Source organism: Phaethon aethereus (genome assembly GCF_964289735.1).
Source record: "Phaethon aethereus genome assembly, chromosome: 17".
NCBI classification, from domain to species: Eukaryota; Metazoa; Chordata; class Aves; order Phaethontiformes; family Phaethontidae; genus Phaethon; species Phaethon aethereus.
Window position 1 is genome coordinate 10,556,294 of NC_138593.1, and position 20,815 is coordinate 10,577,108.

Genomic DNA, 20,815 nt, shown 5'->3' on the forward strand with positions numbered 1-20,815 from the left:
CAGAAGACAGGAAGATGGTATCTGGGTGAAATTCAGCAATGGCTATGTTCTCTTGCAGGGACACAAAGAGAGAAGTAGAGTTAGGGACAATGTATTACTCTTAGGTTCTTAAGTTCACCTTGAAAAGATATACTTGAACTGATAAATACCAACAAAAGTTTAATAATCTGTTTTCAGTTTTTAGTGCTAAGTAACACATGCATCAAACACCACCATGCAATGCTGTAGCAAATTTCTTCTGAATTTCTTCTATATTTCTCCTCCATCCAAACAGTGAGTTCCATCTCAGAAGTCTTTCTTTCCTTGCCCCTGAATCTGGGCTCTCTAACACAGAAAATAATACGATTAAGTTCTGTTTTCAGACACCAGATGAAATTCTCAGTACCTTGTCTTGGTGTTCCCGTTTCTGTTATTAAGTGATTTCAAATAGACCCCTACTTGTTGAGCAATAGTGAGCAGTTAATTATTTTCAGCTATAAAAACATGTGACGGATTAGGAAGAAAGCTTCTAGTACTTGCTAAGTGGCTTATTATACAACTGACTTTTGGGCATTGTTTTGCAGACTACTTATTCTGGACTGGTTTTCTTCATGGCTTGTTTGTTTTCTTCCAGTCCTATATTGTAAAGCACAAGTAATTCTCTATTTCAGTTTGTACTGCTGTCACGGACACTGCTGGTGTATTGGGTAGGGTTTTACACCTGCACTCTGCTAAGAGGGTGGTGAGGAGCTCTTATGGCAGCAGCTTATTTTGGATGTGGAGATTTAGATGACAGCAGAACATTCTTTGCAGCATGTTCTTGTTGTGTCCATAGAGCATATTGGAATAGACTCAGGTGTGATACTGATTCTTTTTAGCTAACCTACTACAGAACAGGGCAACATTCCTCATTTAATATTGCCTTTCACAGGCATTGGGTTGACTGGTGAAGTTTATTCCAGTTTCTTTTCAAAATCATAATAATTTTTTTGACTATGTTTGTGTGAAAGTCACAGGATTGCTGGTGGTTGCAGCAAAGAAGAGCACACACATTTTCAAAATAAGCAGTTAAAGTTTCTTTCAGTATATTTTTTAACCCCATTTGAAAAAAAAATACAGCATTTGTGAACAAGAAAACTGTAAACATTTCTGGAGTGTATTAATGCCATGCTGGGCATGAGTGGAGCAGGAGATCTATTTCTCAGAAGAGGAGTCTGCAAGAACTATCTTTTACTACCTAAGGTTTATAACATAGGAAAAATAAAACTAAACTTTTGTTCATTTGTGGTTGCTGCTATTTTAGAAGTCATTTGTATACGGCCATGGGCAAGAGCAGGTATCTGTGCTCTTGGACAACACTGAGATCTTGAAATCCATAGGATTTTGAGACAAGACAATCAAAAGCAGGACTCCATGCAGCTGGGAACTGCAGAGATACTTTTCACGCCTGTAGTTTGGAGAGAGCAGTGGGGGGCAGATGAAAAGAGTAAAACACACAGTCAAAGCAAAAAGTGCTGGTACCATCATGATGGTAACAAAGTATTCTGTCATTCCTTTGGTGAGGATCAGAGAAAGGATGGGAGACAGAAGTGAAGGAAAGAAGACAAGGCAGTAAAGATGCAGGCTAGGAAGCAGGGAATGGACTGAAGAGACTGCCTGGGCAGAGGGAGAGACCTGGTACAAATTGCCAGGACGTACAGGTCAGAGAAGAATTGGTTAAAACTGGGAGAAGTCCTCCAATGTCCAGAGGTCCTCACCTCAGCCGCCTTTGTGGCCACTCCCCTGAGTCAGTATTGTTGTGCCTTTCCCCAGAGCCCTGGGAGGACGGAGGCCGTCTGCACCTGACAGTATGAAACACGCGTGTTCAGAAATGATACACATTTATCTCCTGAGTTTCAGAGCCAGTCCTGTGAGTACATGTGTCAGAAAACACTAATTCCAACTTCCAGCATTTTTCCTCACTGTGGCCTGAAATCAGGTGTCTTCAGACTGATTAAGCAAAGACAAACAGTGGTTACATTTTAATTGATCTAATTGGTTACATTTTAATTGCAGCATTTAACAAGTTGGTTAATTGTTACTGAATTAAAACACTTTCAACTGAAAAAATATATGACACTTGTTTAGGTCAATTTTTTTATCATGTGAAGTGTTGGGCACAAATATATCTTGAAAAGTGATCCTCAGAGACTTATAGTTCATATTACTGTTTACAAACCAAATCACCATGCACTGTTGGATTGATTAATAACATCAACACCAGAGAAAAAATAGTTACTGCTGCTTTCCTCAAACAATGCTCCTCTGCACAAGCCACCTCTCACTTCCACACAGCTCAGTCCCTGTCTATCCAGTTGGGATTCTTCCAGACACCGAAGACACAAAGCATCCTAGCCTGGGGAACTGCTAAGTGCAGTGGCTCACCAGGAGAAGGAATTTCCCCCTAAGCTGCTTGAATACCTTGTAAAAGCCTTTTAACAGAACCATCCTGGAGACTGCTAGACAAAGGGGGCCTTTGAGAATTATGGATAAAAGTAAAGATGTAATTTATTTGTTTTACAGTCAGGATTTAAAACTTACATTCAACTTTCCTAGCATCTACCATATATTATAGGGACACAGACTTGTCAAGCAATGATCATTCATTACTCTTAAAGTGTCAACTGAACCCATAATTCAAGAGTTGAATGCACAGGCTTAGTCAGGCTTGGTCAAGGCAGGCTTCAGAAGGCTTTGCTGTATCGAGGCTCAAAGTAGCGGTCATGAACTTTTCCTTTAAATTTGATAACTGATTACCCAGCCTACTACTTGGGGAGTCCAAGCCAGTCTGCTCTAGTGTACGCCAGTCCATGGACTTTGGCTTCCATCAGTGCCTTTTTTATTGTCCTTTACTCATCTTATGCAGCTATTATTGTCTGTCAGCTGCTGCTGGAGCTTCTCTTCCTTGGTGACCTGACATAAATGCACAGCTCACCAAAATTATCCACTGTTTCATCAGTAACCAATGCAATAATGAAAAGCCAAATAGCAAGAACTTCATGACAAACCAAAAGGAGTGTAAAGACTGAGAAAGAATGAAATGACGTCTTGAAATACTATCTCAGGCTCCTCTTTATATATAGAGTGACTTTTTCCAAAGTAACAAAAGAAAGCATCAGGAAAGACCTAGCCTGCAAGCTGAGATGACTACCTTTGCAGGCAAGTTGGTATAAGTTTCTCTTTTTTTTTCCCCAAACAGAATCTTTGCAGTACATATTTTTTCCTTTCTGCTATTTTAAAATACCTGTTGTATAAATTAAGTATAGAAAGAAAAGTAAATCTGAATCAGATGTCATTAAAATAATAGTATGAGGTCGTATCTGGGAGATTTCAAATATCTTGCAGGGAATTATTTTTAAAAAGCAAAGAAAACTGGATTTAAGAGAACACTTATATTTAATGTCTGATACATAACAGAGGAAGACAAACCAAGGGAGTTCAGAGCAGAGCAATGAAAAAAAGCTGCATGATTTAGTAGATGGAGGAGGGCTGAAAGACTGGAAGAATACTCCTCAATAAAAGAGTTATGAAAAACAAAGTATCTGAAAGATGTAAACATCAAACGATGGAAAACAATCCTTTCCAGTCAAGGACCTATAGGAACAGATACCCAGAAAAGATAAAACAAAGATGTTTTTAAAAAGAGATTTTAGGATGAATATTAGGTTAAAAAAAATCTTCCTGAATTTAGAATCTATTAGGCTGGAAAAGTGACCCAAGCAATGCAACAGAAAAATGAAGCAATGGTATTATAGTACAGAATGGGGATGAGACTAAGAAATTTGCTACAGGTTTGATTGATATAAAATTTGCACTTAGCATAAGGCTTACTGATTTTCTTGCTGATTTGAGTTTTGTGCTGATGTGAGGCCATTTTTGTAGCATGAAGGATAGTGGGGATGTCTCGGAGTAGAGAATGTTAATCTCATTTCCTCCTACTGCTTTAACAAACAGAAGATTGCTGTCATTTAATATATGAATGTGCCAAACACCAAAGTTATTCAGAGCTGACTCCTTTGAAGCCAACAATGTTGCAACATGCATTCATCTGATTAGAAATCAGCTTGTAAATGTTTGCAGTAATTGTTCAGCATTGCCTTTGAATATGATCTGTTCTAGAGATAGAAATGCAGCATCATGCCATCATTGCTGGGCAGAATATCACTAGCACACTCAGTATCAGTGGGAGTGGGAGGGATGGGGTATGCATATATTGCAGTACTGTATTGTGGGGGTATTCTTAAGCCTCCTATCAGATATAGTTCTAAGAAAGGGTGAATAAACTATGAAACTAGGAATGTCCTTCAATCCCCAAAATTTGACCTAGTCTCAGACAAGTCACTGAGCAAAATATTCATTTAGGTGAGATAGCAAGTGGGAAAGGAGGAGGAGGAAGGGCAAATAGATGGAAATCATGCACCTAATGCTTGTGCATTGCACCATGCTCCCGCAAATAGTTACCCTATGATAGTGCAGATTAAGATGCCCAAAGCTGAAGGATGATAGAAGCACTGAAGTGTGTAACTGGGTTCTGTAAGACAGCTATGAGCTTTGTCTCTCCTCATGTTTCTCACTATCCTGTGTTTTAGTACTGTGGTCTTCCACTGCACTCTGTGTTGGCTCCTTGGACTCAGAGGAGGCAGGTGTGTGACACTGCTCAAGCTGTAAGAGTTCCTGAAGGTAAAACAGGACATGTCTGAAGAGCTATGCTACCTTTGTTTGCTGTTTTTATTTCTGGACAGAAAATGAGTTACAATCTCTTCCTCCTGGCTTTTGTCCTGGGCATCGGTGGAGCTTTCCAGTATGGGTTGCAGGTCTCCATTATCAATTCTCCTGCTGAGGTAAGCATGGACAGCTCAAAAAATTGAGCTACCAGCGTGTATTTCAATGTTCCTATGCATTCCTGCCTCTATTTGCAATCACCAACTTTTTCACTTCTGCTCTCAATACTAGACTTACTTGTGGTTTCTTGGCTCTAAGAGTAGCTGCTATTGCTCTTGTGTTTCATTGGGCTTTAACTTCTGTCTGGTGTGACAGAACTGGGAAAGGGGAGGATGACTGATATCTATAAAGTCAGCCATTTTCTCCTTACTGAGTTGAATTGCACACAGGACATTGTCCTCTTTCCAGTGCTCAGGGAGTCCTTTGAACCATGTCTTTGGCCAGACACACTAGGTCTAAGTGACTGTCTGTAAGGTGAAATAGGACAGGGAAGGACTGTAGCTGTAGAGCTGAGGTCAGCACTGATACCTGCAGCTGGAAAAGGAAAATTAGGGGAGGTGTTTGTCACCTTGAATGTTTTTGAGGACATTGAGCTCATACTATTACCACATTGGAACCCTCAACAAGAATGAGGGTGCCATGAAGGTTACAAACAGTAGGTCAGAGACACCCCACAATGGGCCGCATCAAGGGACAAATCCTGATTTCACTGAAGTCCGTTGAAGTAAAACCTGGATTTCACCCAAGGCATCAGACAAGATGCAGCAGGTGGACAATACAGACAGACAGTCAAGCGGGAATGGAGGGAAAGATTAGGTGGCAAAACAATCAGGGTTTAGCACATAAACAAAAGAACAACATGCCACCGTCTTAGTGGCACTCACTGTTGATATTTAATATTGATGTATTTATTCATTGATTTATTCATTGCACCTTGTTACTAAAACATTAACTCCAGGGATGTTAGTGGCAAAATTCCCTTTCATTTCACTGGGGCTAAGATTTCAACCAAGGTATGGATAGAAATGTATCAAAAAGACCAGTAAGCAGGTAAGAGAAGTAAAAAAGAGGTGCAATTATGCAAAAACATGTTGACTGAGTCCATTGATTTCTGTTTTTCTTTTTAAAGTACATCAAAAGTTTCATCCGTGTGACTTGGCTGAAGAGATACGGCTCTTCTCCCAGTGAAGAGATAATTACTTTGATGTGGTCCTTTGTTGTGTCCATTTACAGCATCGGTGGGCTTCTGGGATCCTTGTCTGCTGGATATTTGTCTGTTAGATTTGGAAGGTAGGAATAAAGACTGCATTAGCTTTTCTGTTTATACCCACAACTGCAAAAATAAGTGACTATGTCTTGGGAGAAACACTGCTTTAAAGTGGCACTGTGAGCAGTCTGGAGCTGCTTCAGATGAAGGATCAGTTCAGTGAAGAAACCGAATGGCAAAATCTGCCAATGATTACAAAGAAAATCATACCCTTTCCCTTATAAACTCCAAAGTGAATCCAGTCCAGAGAAATCACATGAGGATTAGATGCGTTTCAAAGTGAATTTTACAGAAAACCGCTCAGACAACCTGAAATGAATTTCAGGAAGAAGACCATGCTGTTTGCCAATATCCCTGCACTGCTGAGCGCAGCTCTGATGGGACTCAGCCGGCTGTGTGGATCCTTTGAGATGATCATTGCTGGAAGATTAGTTTCTGGAGTGTGTGGAGGTAGACAATTATTCCTACCTATGGTATTAAATAGCTGGGAAAGCAGTGACTGATGGTCATAGGGATTTACCAGACTGAGTATATAGATCACAGATTTTTACTAAACTCTGCAGAGAACCTGATTGCTGAATGCATTGTTAACTAAATAAGCAAACACAAACATAGTTACATTAATTATGTCTGACATCTCCATTTCTCATTCTTTTATCTTTACATCCAATCCATATAAAAATTACTGCCAACTTGTGAAAAAGACAAAACACGCAGTATTTCAGGGAAACATGCTCATTCAACAGAAAGCTGACCTCTTTTGTTTCTGTTGGTGCTTGTTGTGGCTGATACTGCCTTCCATATTACAGACAGGGGAATGGTTTTCAGGCTGGGCAATTCTAATTTCCAGATGCCTCAGAAAGTTACAATCTGTCAGTGTTTTTGATCCCTGAGCGGTTGGATAAAGATAATACTAACCAGCAAAAAAAATAATTAAGAGAGAGGATAAATATTAATTCACTAAGCAAATGGAATATATAGCTTTTGTTAACTTGTTGGTTTCAAGCACAAAATAAGGCACGTAATATCCTGAGTAGACACTGAAATATATAATCTGAGATTAAAGGGAGCAATAGCAATCCTGTATATGTGGCTATAGGAAACATTGTGAGAGAAGGCCAGCCTGATGAAGAACAGATTTCCCAGGTGAATATATTTACTTAGTGAAATATTTAGCAAAGACACAAGGTCACGGTCCTGGGAACATGCTTCATGTCGGGCAGACACATATTCAGCATGGTTAAAGGAGTATCTCGGAGCCTAACCCTATATGCTTTGCCCATAATTTTGCCCCTCCAAAACACCAGACCTGACAGTCATTTGTCACTGCAGGTTTAGCTCTGAATATCCATCTCATGTATGCTGGGGAATGTGCCCCACGGAAGCTCCGTGGGCTGATTGCCATAACAGCTTCTACTGCCATTGCTGTTGGAAAGTTTGTAGGATTTGCTCTGGGTCTCAGGTAAGGGGGTCTAAGACCGATTTAGTTTGTTCTGTTATTAAAATATATGCATACATCAATGCAAGCCTATGGATAGGCAAATCAGCAACTATTTTTAGACATGTTTTCCAAGTACCTTAGGCAGCCAGACTGAATTAGCTCAGCCCAAGTTCCTGACTTAAGTAAATGGGAAACAGAAATCATACAAAATATGTATGAACTGACCTTTATTTTTCTTTTTTTAGAAAGAGCAGGGAATATCAGATCCATCCAAACTTTCTTGAAAATACACATAAACAGGCACACCCACTCATCAAACACACACGCAAAACCAGAAACCTATGGTGGATTTATTCCCCTCAGCACAGGCTCATTCTGCCTGTCCCATACCAAAGATGGTCCATCCTGCTTCCAGGCACGCATCATTCTGGCCACAGAATTCTCAAAGTTGCAGGAAACCCAGCGGCTGCTATTTGGGACAGTCTGTACCAGGCTGATAACCCCTGGATCCTGGCTTAACTGTAACTTGAGACTCTTTGGATCAGAAGCAGAGAGATCAGCCACCGCGGGTTCTTTCTTCAGCGCTTGTGCAGGGACACTGTTTGCCCCTGAGGGCCCTCAGCTGCTGCAGGATGCAGTTAGCCTTGCTGCACTCACCACTGAGCAACAGGTGGCAACACTGTGTAACCCGTGTGCTGCAGGCGACAAGCACTCTGCTCTCCCCTTCGGCCTCCCACTGAGAGTTTAATTTTTCTTGGTTGAGAAATGTTGGAGAGTCCCGGGTCAGAGCTGGCAGGACACACGCTGCAAGGCCGAGGGACCACCCTGTGTCTGTGTGTGCTCACATGGCCAGCGCTCAGCTCAGCATGGCTGCTCAGCTCCTCTTGCTCTGCTGGTTTTGTTTCAGAGAATTTCTCGGAGTAGAAGCTCTCTGGCCTATCCTCATGGCAGCCAACGCACTTCCCGCCCTCTTTCAGCTTCTCACGCTCCCCTTCTTCCCAGACTCTCCCCGCTATTTGCTCATTGACAAAAAAGACAAGGAGGAGTGCATCAAAGGTAAGGAAATGGGCCACAAAGCATTCATTTTAGCAAAAGTGAGAAATACAGTAAAACCCCACATGAGCCTGGAAGAGAGGTACAGTTGGGAAAGAGACTCTTTGTCTTTTGACTCTGAAACTACCTTCAGCTTTAAAGAAAGACAGCCTCTTCTGTTTTGATACTAGCGCTCTCTTGGCACTAGTATTTCCCTTATCCTCTGCCAGGATTCTCTGAGGGATTACACAGAGCTTGTATTTCCCTCAATACAGATTCAGCCTTGAATAGTCAGGGTGTGGATACGGTACCTTCTGGCTCTGTGGAAGAAAGGGATGCTCCTTAATGTCATGCCGTATCTGTAAGCATTGTAGTTTTTCGGTAACCCTAACAGCAACTACAGACATAAACAGAAAAAAACAGACATTGTGGGGTTTTTAAGTGTCAAGAGAGAGAACTTCTTGGATGTAGACTCATTTTTTAATACAGGAATCATTTTTACTTGTCTGTGTTTTGCACTAGAACTGCCTTTAGCAGGAGAGAACTTGGGGAAGGATTGGTAAGAGTTTAGGCTCAACTGACAGTGAAACACTGTGAGCCACTATTGGCCAAAGGTGAGGTCATGATTAAGATTTATGGGCAAAAATAAATAGGAATGAACTGAATCTGTGTCTAAGCTGAACCCAGATCCCTAGGAAGTTCACACAAGCAAAGAGCCTGAAGCTCAATAAGAGACTCAGCAAGGCAGAGTAATTCTCTGAATTCACATCTCTGCTGGTGAGCTTGGACCAAGAGTCATCTTCTCTTTTCCTCTCCTTCCAGCTGTGAAGCAGCTCTGGGGAGATGGTGACCATATGGCCGAAATAGATGACATGATGGCAGAGCAAGAAGCCATCCGCGGAGAGAAGGCTAAGAGCGTTTGTGATCTTTTTCGAGACAAAGCTGTCCGATGGCAGCTCGTCACTCTCTTCCTTGTCGCCTCATGTAAGCAGTTAATTGGAGTCAATGTGGTACGTGTGCTACTTTTCTCTGCTCTCTAGATTGTTTACAGTTTCTTGGCAAAAAGTAAGCTCTGCGATGAGTAGTAAAATGCTGACTGCAACAGAAACTGTAAGGAGGGGATCTGTTGTTACTCTTTATTATAATCTTCCCATGGAAGTTTGGGACCTGGGATAAGTCGAGAACTGTGTTTTAGCAAGTGTCACCTGAAGGCATCTATATGGATTATCCTATTACGATAAGGGAATGGAAGGGGATAAAATAAAATCTCAGATACAGAACAAGTAAAGAACAGCATAACCTCCTCTGGGTCTCTGAACTCCAGAATGCACTGACCAAAACTGTTCAGCCATTTCAGTACAAACTGAGTCAGGTTTGTCATGTACACTGACATTTCCATACTCTTTATGGAATATGCATTTCCATACTCTTACTTCATTGGTTTTCTTTCTAAATTCTTTAACTTTGCGCTTTCTCAGATTATAGACAAGTACAACATCCCAGTAATATATGTGACAGTTACTGACATACTCTCTAACATACCTTTTCTCTGGAAATATCTCTATGTTTCAATAGATAACACTGAGTATTGGAATAGTTATTGTATAGAATGAGCTTATAGGAAAAGTGTCAAGACCCAGATTAATTTTGCAAATTCAGAAAGATTTCAAGATTCATCAGACCCCTTTATACCTCCACTAGTGCAGCAGTAATGGTATAAAGGACCAGTAGAAATTGAGCATATTAACAGTGGGATTTCTTATGGTTTAGGAGTGCTTACAATCAGAAAACTAGTGACTATCAAAATCACTGCAAAGGCTTAAAGATGATGTCGAAAGATAATTTAAACTATTTGCTTAGTATGTACTGTTTACATTTCTGTATGCTTCTCATCCAAAGCACTAAAGGACACTAAAACATCTGAAAGATATCTGGTAGAATTATAACCTGTGACATAAGACAAAGGCTAGTGCTAAGAGCAAGCAAAAAAAGAATAAGGCTATATTTGTTACTGAGTTGGAGACAAAGCTGCTAGTAAAAGCTGTTCTGCACAAATAAGCCTCATGGAAACATTGAGGATTAGTTACTGAAATCAAGAAAAATATTTTCTCTTTAAGGCCTGATTAATTATTTTCTGTCAAAAAAGACAGAAGGTACTGTACACATGACCACATGGGTACAGCCTTCACACATTTCTATTCTTTCCAGGTTTACTTTTATGCATACAATGTCTTTATAAAGGCTGGAATCCCCCCTGCTCAAACCCGCTATGTCTCCCTGGGAGTTGGGATCACTGAGATCCTCACCACAGTTCTGTGTGTAAGTGGCTATTCAGCTGAATTTCATTCTGCTGTAATGCGTGGTTCATTTCAATCTTTAGATTCTACTGTAAATGGAGCTTCATGAATCAAACTTCTGCAACAAATCAACCGTAGTACTTTGCACTGATCACACAAAATCATCTCCACACACTCTGCAAACATGGGCGTTTATATTCAATTTATGGTAGGTCAGGAGAGACTTTCCCTCAAAATCACGACTCAGCCTGAGCCAGCCTTGGGCATCCCAGTTCCCCTCTGCAGGAAGGGCAGATGACAGTCCCTGTGTCCACTTGTCAGTAGGACTCATGGCTGTAGGATTCATGGCAATTAACAGTGCAAGCCTTTCACTTTGCTGTCCTCCCTGGCTATCCTTCACCTGTGGAGTGCTGCCTCAGACCTCCTCTTCCCGGGCAATGCTCCCTGCAGCCCTGCACCTCCTCACCTTCCACCCTTCCCTGCAGCTCCTGGTCCTGCTCAGTCCCACCAGACACCTTTACTTAACCCTCCCAGTCCCCGACTCAGAGATCCCCTGCCTGGCCAGTGAAGTCAGCTTTCCGGAGCAGCTCACCCGTGCCTGCCATTAAGGTCTGTGCTTTGTAGCTGACAGCATGTCCTCCTGGTTGCAGGGTTTCCTGATTGAGCGTGCAGGGAGGAAGACACTGCTGTGGAAAAGCTACACTGTTATCGCCTTGGCTTTAGGGCTCCTTACAGTCACACTTTCACTACAGGTAAGATGCCACTTATGCATTAGAGCTGTATCCCATCTTAGTGTTTTATTGTGTGGCAGATATCATCGCTTTTTCCCTCCCCCCAAATCACTTTTTAGTGGGAGTGGAAGTATTTGGGGGGCTAAACATGATACTAACAGAAGTCTGTCCCCAGCCATGTACAGGCAGATTAAAGCCAATAGCTTTATACAACCATGACCACTGCCAAGACTGTCTCCTTGTGAAGTTTCTGGAAGTAGAGGAAACACATGTATGTTTAACAATGACATACTTAGCAGTGATAAATGTTTCTAATGGAGCTGGATAAATAAAATTTTAATTTCTGATTTTATTTGCTGTTCGTTTCCTACCGTAGGATTCCTTTTCCTGGGTACCATACTGCTCTGTTGCACTCATCTTCATTTTCATCATGAGCTTTGGCATTGGGCCAGGTTGGTATTTTCTACTGGAATGGTTTCATATACTCATTCCTTCCTCACTGCAGCCTTTAGGAGAGGTCCCAGGCATAGCTGTTGCACAGTTAGCATGAATCCCTACTCCTGATTCAGTACTGTGGTAAGAGGTAAAACTTCATTTCATATTGCATTCCTACATGCCTTCCTCCTGAAGAGCCAAGCAGCACCTCAAACACTTCCAGGTCAGTTAAAACCATTAACTTATATGGTATTATGAAGTGTGAGTTACAGCAGCATCTTGCAAAATTCCTAAACTTCCTTTTTTCTCCAACTTTTTTTTCAGCTGGAGTATCATGCCCCTTGCCCACAGAAATATTTATTCAGTCATACAGACCAGCTGCTTATGTTTTTAATGGTGCTACAAACTGGCTCCAACTCTTCATCCTTGGACTTTTGTTCCCTTTCATTGTGGTAAGCAAAGCAGCATGTTTTGTTTCAGTTCAGAGGAAGAGGTTAGACCTTTCCTGAACCCAGAGCATACTTCTCTTTTTCAACACATCATGCAAAGGACAGAGCCAAACTAATTGCAGTTCTGATGGCCTCTTTCTTTTTACACAGATACCTAGTGAAAGCATAGCAAAACCACAAAACCACACACAGTTATAGTGCGACATTGGCAAACACAGAAGTGGTGGCAGTGGCACCAACACTGTCAAACATCATTTGAATGTCATGAGGGGCTCCCTTCTTTTCCCTCCTTGTCCTGTATGTGCATCTCCTTTGGGGTTAATGTGGAAAATGGGCAGTACCGGAGATCTCAACCAGCACTAGTAAGTAGCAGGAAACTAAACCCCTTGCAGTTTTGGACTGTGCAAGGAGGGACAAAGCTAACAGGCTATGTACCTTCCCCAGTCTAGCACTGACTGAGAAGGATGGATCAGAAATGAAGAGTAACTGAAATGTAGCTTAGCACTTTTCAGAATTGTCAAGCAATGACATTCAATGTTTGCGAAGCATACAACTTTCCTCCTGAAAGCAGGAAAGGAGCATTAGTTCATCTTACCATTCAGTGCCATTCCCCAAGTGCCAGCAAGCAGGATTTACATCAACTGAGTCCCTGACCAAGTGTTCCGGTAAATACAAAACCAGAAACTCCGTATCATAAGAAAGAAATCTAGATCAATTTATGTGAACACATTTTGTCTCTTTCTTTTCCTATAGGAAGGTCTTGGTAGTTTCTGTTTCATCATTTTCCTGACATACTGTCTGTCCATGGCTACCTTTGTCTTCCTGGTGATGCCAGAGACCAAAGGAAAGACCATGTTGCAGGTCATGGAGGAGTTCAATCGCCTGAACTACCGTGGAAAGAAGAGACAGACAGCCCTAAAGCAGAGTAACTGCTCAGTGATGATTGTTACTAGACTTTAATAACAAACTCTCCACTCCATATTTTGCTCTTTTATTACTGGTAGTGCCCAGAAGCCTCACTAAGCAAGAGAGATTCCATTGCTCCACATACAGCACAGATGTGTATCTTAAAAATAATCACCTGCAGTGCAGGGTACAAGATGAACTTGGTGGTTCTCTCCAACTGCTGAAATATGAGCTGAATTAAATCCTCTGCATAAAAAAACTTGCAGTGTATAAAGAAGTAAGATCTTTGTCAGTCCCTGCAAGTTAGCAGTTGTGTAAACTGGAAGCACAGGATCTGCTATTTTTCTTACCAAACCTCCACAGTTATTGGAGGAAATGAGTGTGGAAGATTCAGATGTACAGTATACTTGTGAAACTGAGAGAAAAAGAGGACAGATGTTTCACATTGAAATTATATGCTGCTATTAACAAGTCAGTGCTGTTGAGCTTTCTCAGAGAAAGAGCTTCAGTCCAGATGAAAAGAAGTGTTTAGCTCTTTAATCCGGTGAAAGAAGGGTACCTTGCCTGTCCGTAGAAAGAATCAGCATGCAGTGTTTCCCCCCTTACAATTAGACTTGAGAGCAAGTATATGGTATAGGGGCAACTAGGACTTTCTTGAGCAGCTTATGACCAAATTTCTGTGACCTACAGCATGGTCTTCATCTCTTTTTTTTGGGGGGGGGGGGGTGAGTCATTGCTACAGCTGAAGAAAAAGAGGTGTACAGGTGGTATAAAGTCCTGGTGTAAAGGAGATACTATGCTAGAGAAGCATCCAAGCATAACCTGTCACCTCAAGCCAAACCTCTTGCTTGGTAATCAGGTACATTGCCTAGATTTTGGAGATTCTTCTATTGGAACAAATAGGGATATGTCAGCACTGAACGAAAGCATAAGCAAAGAAGGCAGAGCTGCAGGAAGTCATGAGTGGGCTAACCCACAGTGGGCAGGTTTTCTTTCTTCACTAGCAATGACTATGCAGCATGTCTTCAGCCTGGAGTTATTTCATGTCAGAGGGAAGGAACACTGGGTTTCAATGGGATTGAGTTCCCAAGAGTAACTGGTACTGATGAGACAAAAAAAGAGCAGTGCCTCTCCTGGAGAACCCAATCTGTATGTCTGAGTGTTTGCTGCTCTCTCCAGATCTATGAATACTCCATCTTTTAATTACAAAGCATGGTAAAAAGGGCTTCACTTTTTGTATTCATTGCTATATGATGTGACACACTCTTGCTCTTCTTCAGGTTTTGCAGTTTACTGATAAGGAAATAAAAAAGCAGTGACTAGGAAAACATATCTTACTGATCATGCCTGAATTTGGTTTTCATTGTCTGAAGAGTCAGGGACAGAGGAGAGCCCATCTCCTGGGAATGTGTTGTTGGGGTCAAGGAATATTGTGTCTGTTCTGTCTTGTTCTGGAAATGAGAACTTCACTACTGACCGTTGCAGATGCTGCACAATAAAATTTGCAAAAGAACTTGAATGTTGAGTGGCAGTTTCTTTCACAGCCCTACGGCTCCTGCTATTTTATCTTCACACTGTCCTCTAACAATATTTGTAGCACTGCCAAGAGCTAATACCAAGAGCAGTGGGCTTCCCCCACACAGCCATCCTTCCTATGACAATCATCATATTACAAAAAAAGATGGACAAAGTTTATAGTTTCAAGGCTGGAGGTCATGGATTGCACAAAACCACAGAAAGAACCAATATATATTTGTTCTTCTGGTCAAAAATGCAGGAAGAATAAAGAAGAAACATTTAAAGTATTTTGAAAAGAAAGGTTAAGTAAGACCTTGGTTATTTTAAAAGTCTTTATTTGGTCTGGTCTTTCTCAACCTTACTGGTTCCCAGTGAAGAAGTTTTTAGTGTCTTTACAGGACACTAAAACCTCATTTCCTTATACATGTCTTTCTACAGTGTGATCTCGTCCAGCATGCCTGACTTCTTCCTTTCTTCCCTCCCACTAGGAAATACTGTCTGCAAGAGGGAAAGTGGTAAATCATTAACACTGCTATAAACTAGCACGGATTTGGTATAAAGATTAAAGAAGTACTTGTGAATCCGCAGTGTATCTGTTTGATTTCCAGGATCACACAAGTGCAACACATGGCATCTTTGAAAAGAAATTCCCAAGGGTATTGGGTGAGCTAAGTACTGGGTTTGGCATAAGCACATTTCTGTAGTGTTAAAATCCTAGGTGGAAAGACTCATCCTGTCCTCTTTTTTAGCAAAATCAATAAGAACTATATGCTAGGCATTTAAGTTGCTTTTTCCATATTACAGCACTGAACAGAACTGTAAGGCCAGATAGAAATGAGACAGCAGTATGAGTATTCTTGGAGAAACACAGACAACAGGAGGAAGAGGAACAGGGCCCTGCAGGGGATTGTGATCAACCAGATGTTAAAATCTGGCCACAGATAGAGTGTTTAAAAACCCCTCCAGAAAGACCCAGGACTGCCATGTGTGTCCTTCCTTGCAGCAGCCAAGCTTCCCATCCTCAGCTCAAAGAACGAATCTTCCTTTCCCCTCTAGTTCATTCAGACTCATCTGCTCCCTGCCTGTGGCCCCACTCTAAGGTGCCAGACCCTGCTATCTGAGTCAAGAAAAATGATTTGCTGTTAGTCTGGCAGAACCTCTTTGAGAGGGAAAAGAAAAATAGAAACGGACTTGCAAGGGACAGTACAGCATGGAAAGATCTCGAAACAGAGATACGACATTCAAGTTTGATACAGGAAACAGAAGAATTTAAAAGGAAAGTAAAGGTAAAATGAGAGAAATGGCAAAGGAGAGGGATAATGATTTCAAAAGCAGCTTTTAGAGTGTCCTGAAAGCAAAGGAAAGTAACACTGGATTGTTCAAGTATCTCAAGACCTTTCCGCCACAGGAGTTGGGAACAACAAAAGCTTACAAGAGGTCAAATTGGATCTCAGTAAATGTGTGGAAGGAGCAAACATAAAGACACCATTCTGACTGACAAAGTCCCAGGGTTGCGCATCACTAGGGCCTGGAAAACGCGCAAGGAAAGCATCACTGCTCAGTTCTTACGGTTTTGCCTACAACTGCTATTTGCAACTGACAGCTCTGGGATATTCTGCTGGACACAGTTCTCATCTGATCCTAGAAGACAGAGTGGATGGTGGTGGTAAGAGAGGACAGGGAACAGCTGGACAATCTGGCTGCAGTGTTCTCTGTGACAGCAAAATCGTTGGCTGAGGGGAAGGCAGTGGCCGGTGTTGAAGTGAATGGAGATTGAGAGGGGGAATTTGTAGGAAGCAAGAGAAAACCTAATGACAGACAGGGATTTTTGCAGTAGTTATTGAAAAGAAATGTAGATTCTGGGTGGCTTTAGGAGAGGAAGCGAGAACATTTGAGTAGTCTGTGCTGGGAGCGGAAGGAATGAGTTACACCAGCACAGCTGACGTGAAGGTGATGAGCATTTCAGAGAGAATGAAAATGGAATGGATGGAAAGAAGATTCAGCTTGAATTATTTCAGTGTATTGATGTGCAACGAGACACCTAGGCAGAGGGTTTGGAGAGAGTGTTACTGGGACATCCAGCAGGAGAAAGGTCAAGGTGTGACTCAGCAAGCTCACCCTGTGCTGCAGGGCACACAGCCCAGGAGACAGCGTGGGGCTGAGTTGTCAGTCACTGTAACATGAAAAACAAGCTGCAGAAGGAATGCCAGTGCTTCTGCCGTGCTCCTGAGCAAAGCTTCTGTTGCCTTCAGAACCGTAACCCCACCTTCCCGCCTCCCCTTTTGGCCCTAACCATGGACAGTTAAATCTTTGTAGTGTCAAGTGAACTATGCTGTATTCAGTGTAGTACAAAGCATTACATTTAATACATATAAGCCTGAAGGAACAAAGAATTAATTTACACTCTTTGCGAATAGTCAAGTCTTTGGTTGATTCAAAATCAAATCTTTTAAGGTGAAAAATACTTCTTAAAATCAACTCTCAAGCCAGAACATTGTTACAGAGAAGTAAGAGTGAGGCTTCTGAGTGGTCCTGGAAACAGTGAGATCCTCTATAAAGAACTGGGTGTGAGCAAGGACCCAATATGCCCCTATTCAGGTACTTCATGTCCTGCAACTGGGAAATTGTTCAAACCATTTCAAGAAATTGAAAATCTTACAGCATGCAAGAAAAGAGGTGTTACAGCTCAGCTACAATACAAAGTGGCTTTTCTCTGTAGCAGAATGGAGAGGAGGAAAACACGCTCTGCCCAAGCTGCTCATCAGAGACGTGAAGAGGGACTCTGCTCCCCTGAAGGAAAGATGGTAGCACCATCTGACGGCACACACAACAGGAACATGCGGTTGTTTAGCAGCGCGAATAAGGGAGAGCATTCCCAAAACATGAAGGATAAACATTTACTGATGTTGTAATCAGCTTGGCATATCTGGGTCTTGCAATAATTAAACCAGCAAGAAGAGTCCCTGGCCAGTGTCAGAGGAGGACACTATTCAGTAAAAGCCACATAGTTAGAATTTAACTTCTGTGCTAAGATCCAAACTTCTTATAATCTAAGCATAGAAAACAAAGCTCTTGTCTGACAGACTTGACAAGGGCTCTCAGAGCAGGCAGGTTTTCAAGGGGAAATGGCTGGTTTCCTCTCAGACCTGGTGAGTATCCAACTTCTTGTCTTCTAGCCCTAGTCACTAATAGCAGCATGATCTTTAAAGATTACAGCAAAGGGAATGAAACAATCTTTCTCATAACAAAAATGAGCAACAGAGCACGTGCTGGGGACAACACTGATTCAGCAAGAGGACTGATTACATGGCATTTCCAGAAAATATATTAGAAATACAAAAGAGTGAGAGATTTAAAAAAGGACCTGGGAAACCAGGAAAGAATAAGCATTTTGAGGAAGATAGAGATAATAGCAGCAATGAAAAACAGAAAACAAAAAACCCTCCCACTCTACTATCCTGCACTCTCAAGGGTATTTCAGGATCCTCATCTGTTTAGAGTGTGACCTGACTAAATGCCTGAAAAGATATGTGCTTGTGAAGAGTGCTCTAAAATCCAGTGTACATCATGGAAACACAGCATTTTAAATAGAAGTCATTCAAGCAAGGGCTCTAAAGATGCAGTTTCCTATGGGGATAATAAAAGTGAAATGTAAACAAAATAAGTTTTAAGAGGACAGACTTGATTAATCTCTGGAAACTAGTGAACAATGTTGCTGAAGAGGCAAAGCTGAAGGAAAAAAGAGGTTCAAGAAAGCTGTAGCTTTTTACTAGTACAAAAGCAAACACAAACTATCTGAACAAGGCTTTTAGGATTTTTTTTTAATTTCAATGGCTAGCAGAACTAACAGAATTAGAGACTACATCTTCTCAGGCTGCTAATAACCAGGAGAGGAATATAAAGGAATGTGCAGATCTTAATAATTTCCCAGCAGTTTTGCTTGTTTATTGAAAAATTCAAAATGGATTTTTGCATTTTAAAGTCTTCTTAATCATAGGAATATGAAGATATAAGATCTCATAAATTATATCATGATCTGAAAGCCATGCTGGTATCAGGAACTTAGGATGTGTTTCATCATCTTTGGCAGGTTCAATACCGGAAGTTACTGCTAATGATTATGGTGCTAGGAATTGGTGGAACCCACCTATCTGGTTTTCAAATGTCTGTGATCAATTATACTTCTCTGGTAAGCAAAGCCTTCACAAAATCACATCTGTAACTGCTCTTCATGGGACTAGGCCTTACACTTTGAAGATGCTCTAAAACTCTGTTAGGTGTTGCTATGTGAGTTTATTCCCAGCTCTTTCCAGTCTCATACTGTCCACTGTCAAAGGAGTTTGCATGAATGTTAGGAGCTGTACTCCAAAGACAACTTCCCACAGAATATCAGCAAGGCTGAAAAAACTGCAAAAGCAACACTTTTCCTGCTGTGGTCTACAGCTGAATGGAGAGACAATGGAAGTTTTGGTGGCTCCTTACAAATTTTTTTTTTTCTTTTATAAAACTGCTCTAACATCTCTAAAATGAAAAATGAACAATGTGTAGAAACAACATATTGAAGCACTCTCCTTAAAGATTATGCCATGGAGAAAAAGGTTAAAAACTAGCTGACTGAGTCTCAACCTTCAGTTCAGCCCTTTTCTCTTTCTACCTTCTACTTGCACTCAAGAACATTTGCACTGCACAAGAATCAATAAAAGGTCCCAATATTTTGGCCAGGATTTAACAGACCAAAGAGTATAATTATTTTTTGAAATATTCTCTTACACTGTCAGTCTGTATGAGAGTAAATATCAATCCTAATTTTCAAAAGAGTCCCATAGCCATGCTTTCAGTAATGACTATTAATCTAAATTTTAAGCTGTAAACATAATGAAGAACTATTGTAATTAGTGGAATCAAAATATTTTTTTTTTGTCCCAGTACATTCAGAAGTTTATCAATGAAACCTGGCTGGAGCGATATGGTTCTGTGCTGCATCAGGAGACACTCACATTATTGTGGTCCCTCATCGTGTCTATGTACTGTGTAGGTGGAATGACAGGGTGTCTGTGTAGTGGGTACCTGACTGCAAAATTTGGAAAGTAAGTATATTTCCCAACAGCTCACTAGTCAGGGCTGCAACGAGGGAAGCAGTTAAATATTACTCACTTAATATAATGGCTGTCAGAATTGTCGCTGCCCCCTTCTGGTGCAGAATTAACTCTACTCAGCGTGTATAACTACAGCTAGGTACCTTAGAGAATATGCAACTATTTCTGATTCCCTTTTCACAGTTTTTGGTGCTATACAATTCCTGTATCTTTGCTGAAATGTGGTAAAAAATAAATCTCTGAGATTTCTTTATTGGGCAATAGTGCCCTAGGGAGACCAACAGCACGGCAGTAGTGCAGAAGGGGATAGATATTCTGTAGGCAAAAGGGGGGGGGACGGGGGGCCTTTTTTTTTTTTTTTTTTAATTGATCACTGTCTTTAAAAAAAACGTGCAGGTTCATTCCACTGTAAGAGTAATCAGAGTTTCAGCAACGATAAGTAGAAGTCCCTCAGGTCACATTCAGAACCCTCTCTTTGACGGTGGCCACAAGGGACAAAGCCAGAACCCCTACCTTGAGGTGGGCAGTGAAGAAAGTTCTCAGTGAAGCTGGATTTGCCTTGTTCTGGAGACACGTGCAGTGTTTGAGATGGGAGCCTCACCCACAGGAAAGAAGTGGAAAAGACTGTTCCTTATCAGTACTTATCCCACAGGAATTTGCTTCAGCCTCATGGTGTGCTCACATAGTGCTAGCATGGAGAAGAGGAATCTAGCTTCTCCCTTTCCACTCCCCCTGCAAAGACATCATGCCTTTTCATAACCAGATACGGTTGTCCTATAAGCAATGGATTTAAACATGGCCATGGCTTGGTCTGTAAATCCAGAGGAGAACAGGCAGATACTAGTCAAAGAAGAAAAATTAAAACATGGATCACACCCACGTGTTGTTACTGTTGCAGGAAGA

General features: G+C 41.4%; 2 protein-coding genes across 2 annotated transcripts in view; both read left to right on the forward strand.

Moving 5' to 3' along the window:
- Nucleotides 1-4,763: 4,763 nt before the first annotated feature.
- LOC309411013 (solute carrier family 2, facilitated glucose transporter member 11-like) lies at nucleotides 4,764-13,352 on the forward strand (the record flags this gene model as incomplete). Its single annotated transcript, XM_082007534.1, has 11 exons — nucleotides 4,764-4,859; nucleotides 5,870-6,030; nucleotides 6,333-6,457; nucleotides 7,340-7,469; nucleotides 8,356-8,504; nucleotides 9,303-9,490; nucleotides 10,689-10,799; nucleotides 11,428-11,529; nucleotides 11,885-11,960; nucleotides 12,268-12,395; nucleotides 13,146-13,352. 11 exons carry the CDS (start codon nucleotides 4,764-4,766, stop codon nucleotides 13,350-13,352), a joined length of 1,473 nt encoding a protein of 490 aa, XP_081863660.1.
- A 4,589-nt stretch (nucleotides 13,353-17,941) lies between these two features.
- Nucleotides 17,942-20,815, forward strand: part of LOC309411184 (solute carrier family 2, facilitated glucose transporter member 9-like) — a gene marked incomplete at both ends in the record, with an annotated part of 8,803 nt that continues 5,929 nt past the window's right edge. The window contains 3 exon segments of the mRNA XM_082007740.1: nucleotides 17,942-17,965; nucleotides 18,907-19,005; nucleotides 19,743-19,903. Of these exon segments, the coding sequence (XP_081863866.1) occupies nucleotides 17,942-17,965; nucleotides 18,907-19,005; nucleotides 19,743-19,903 (284 nt within the window).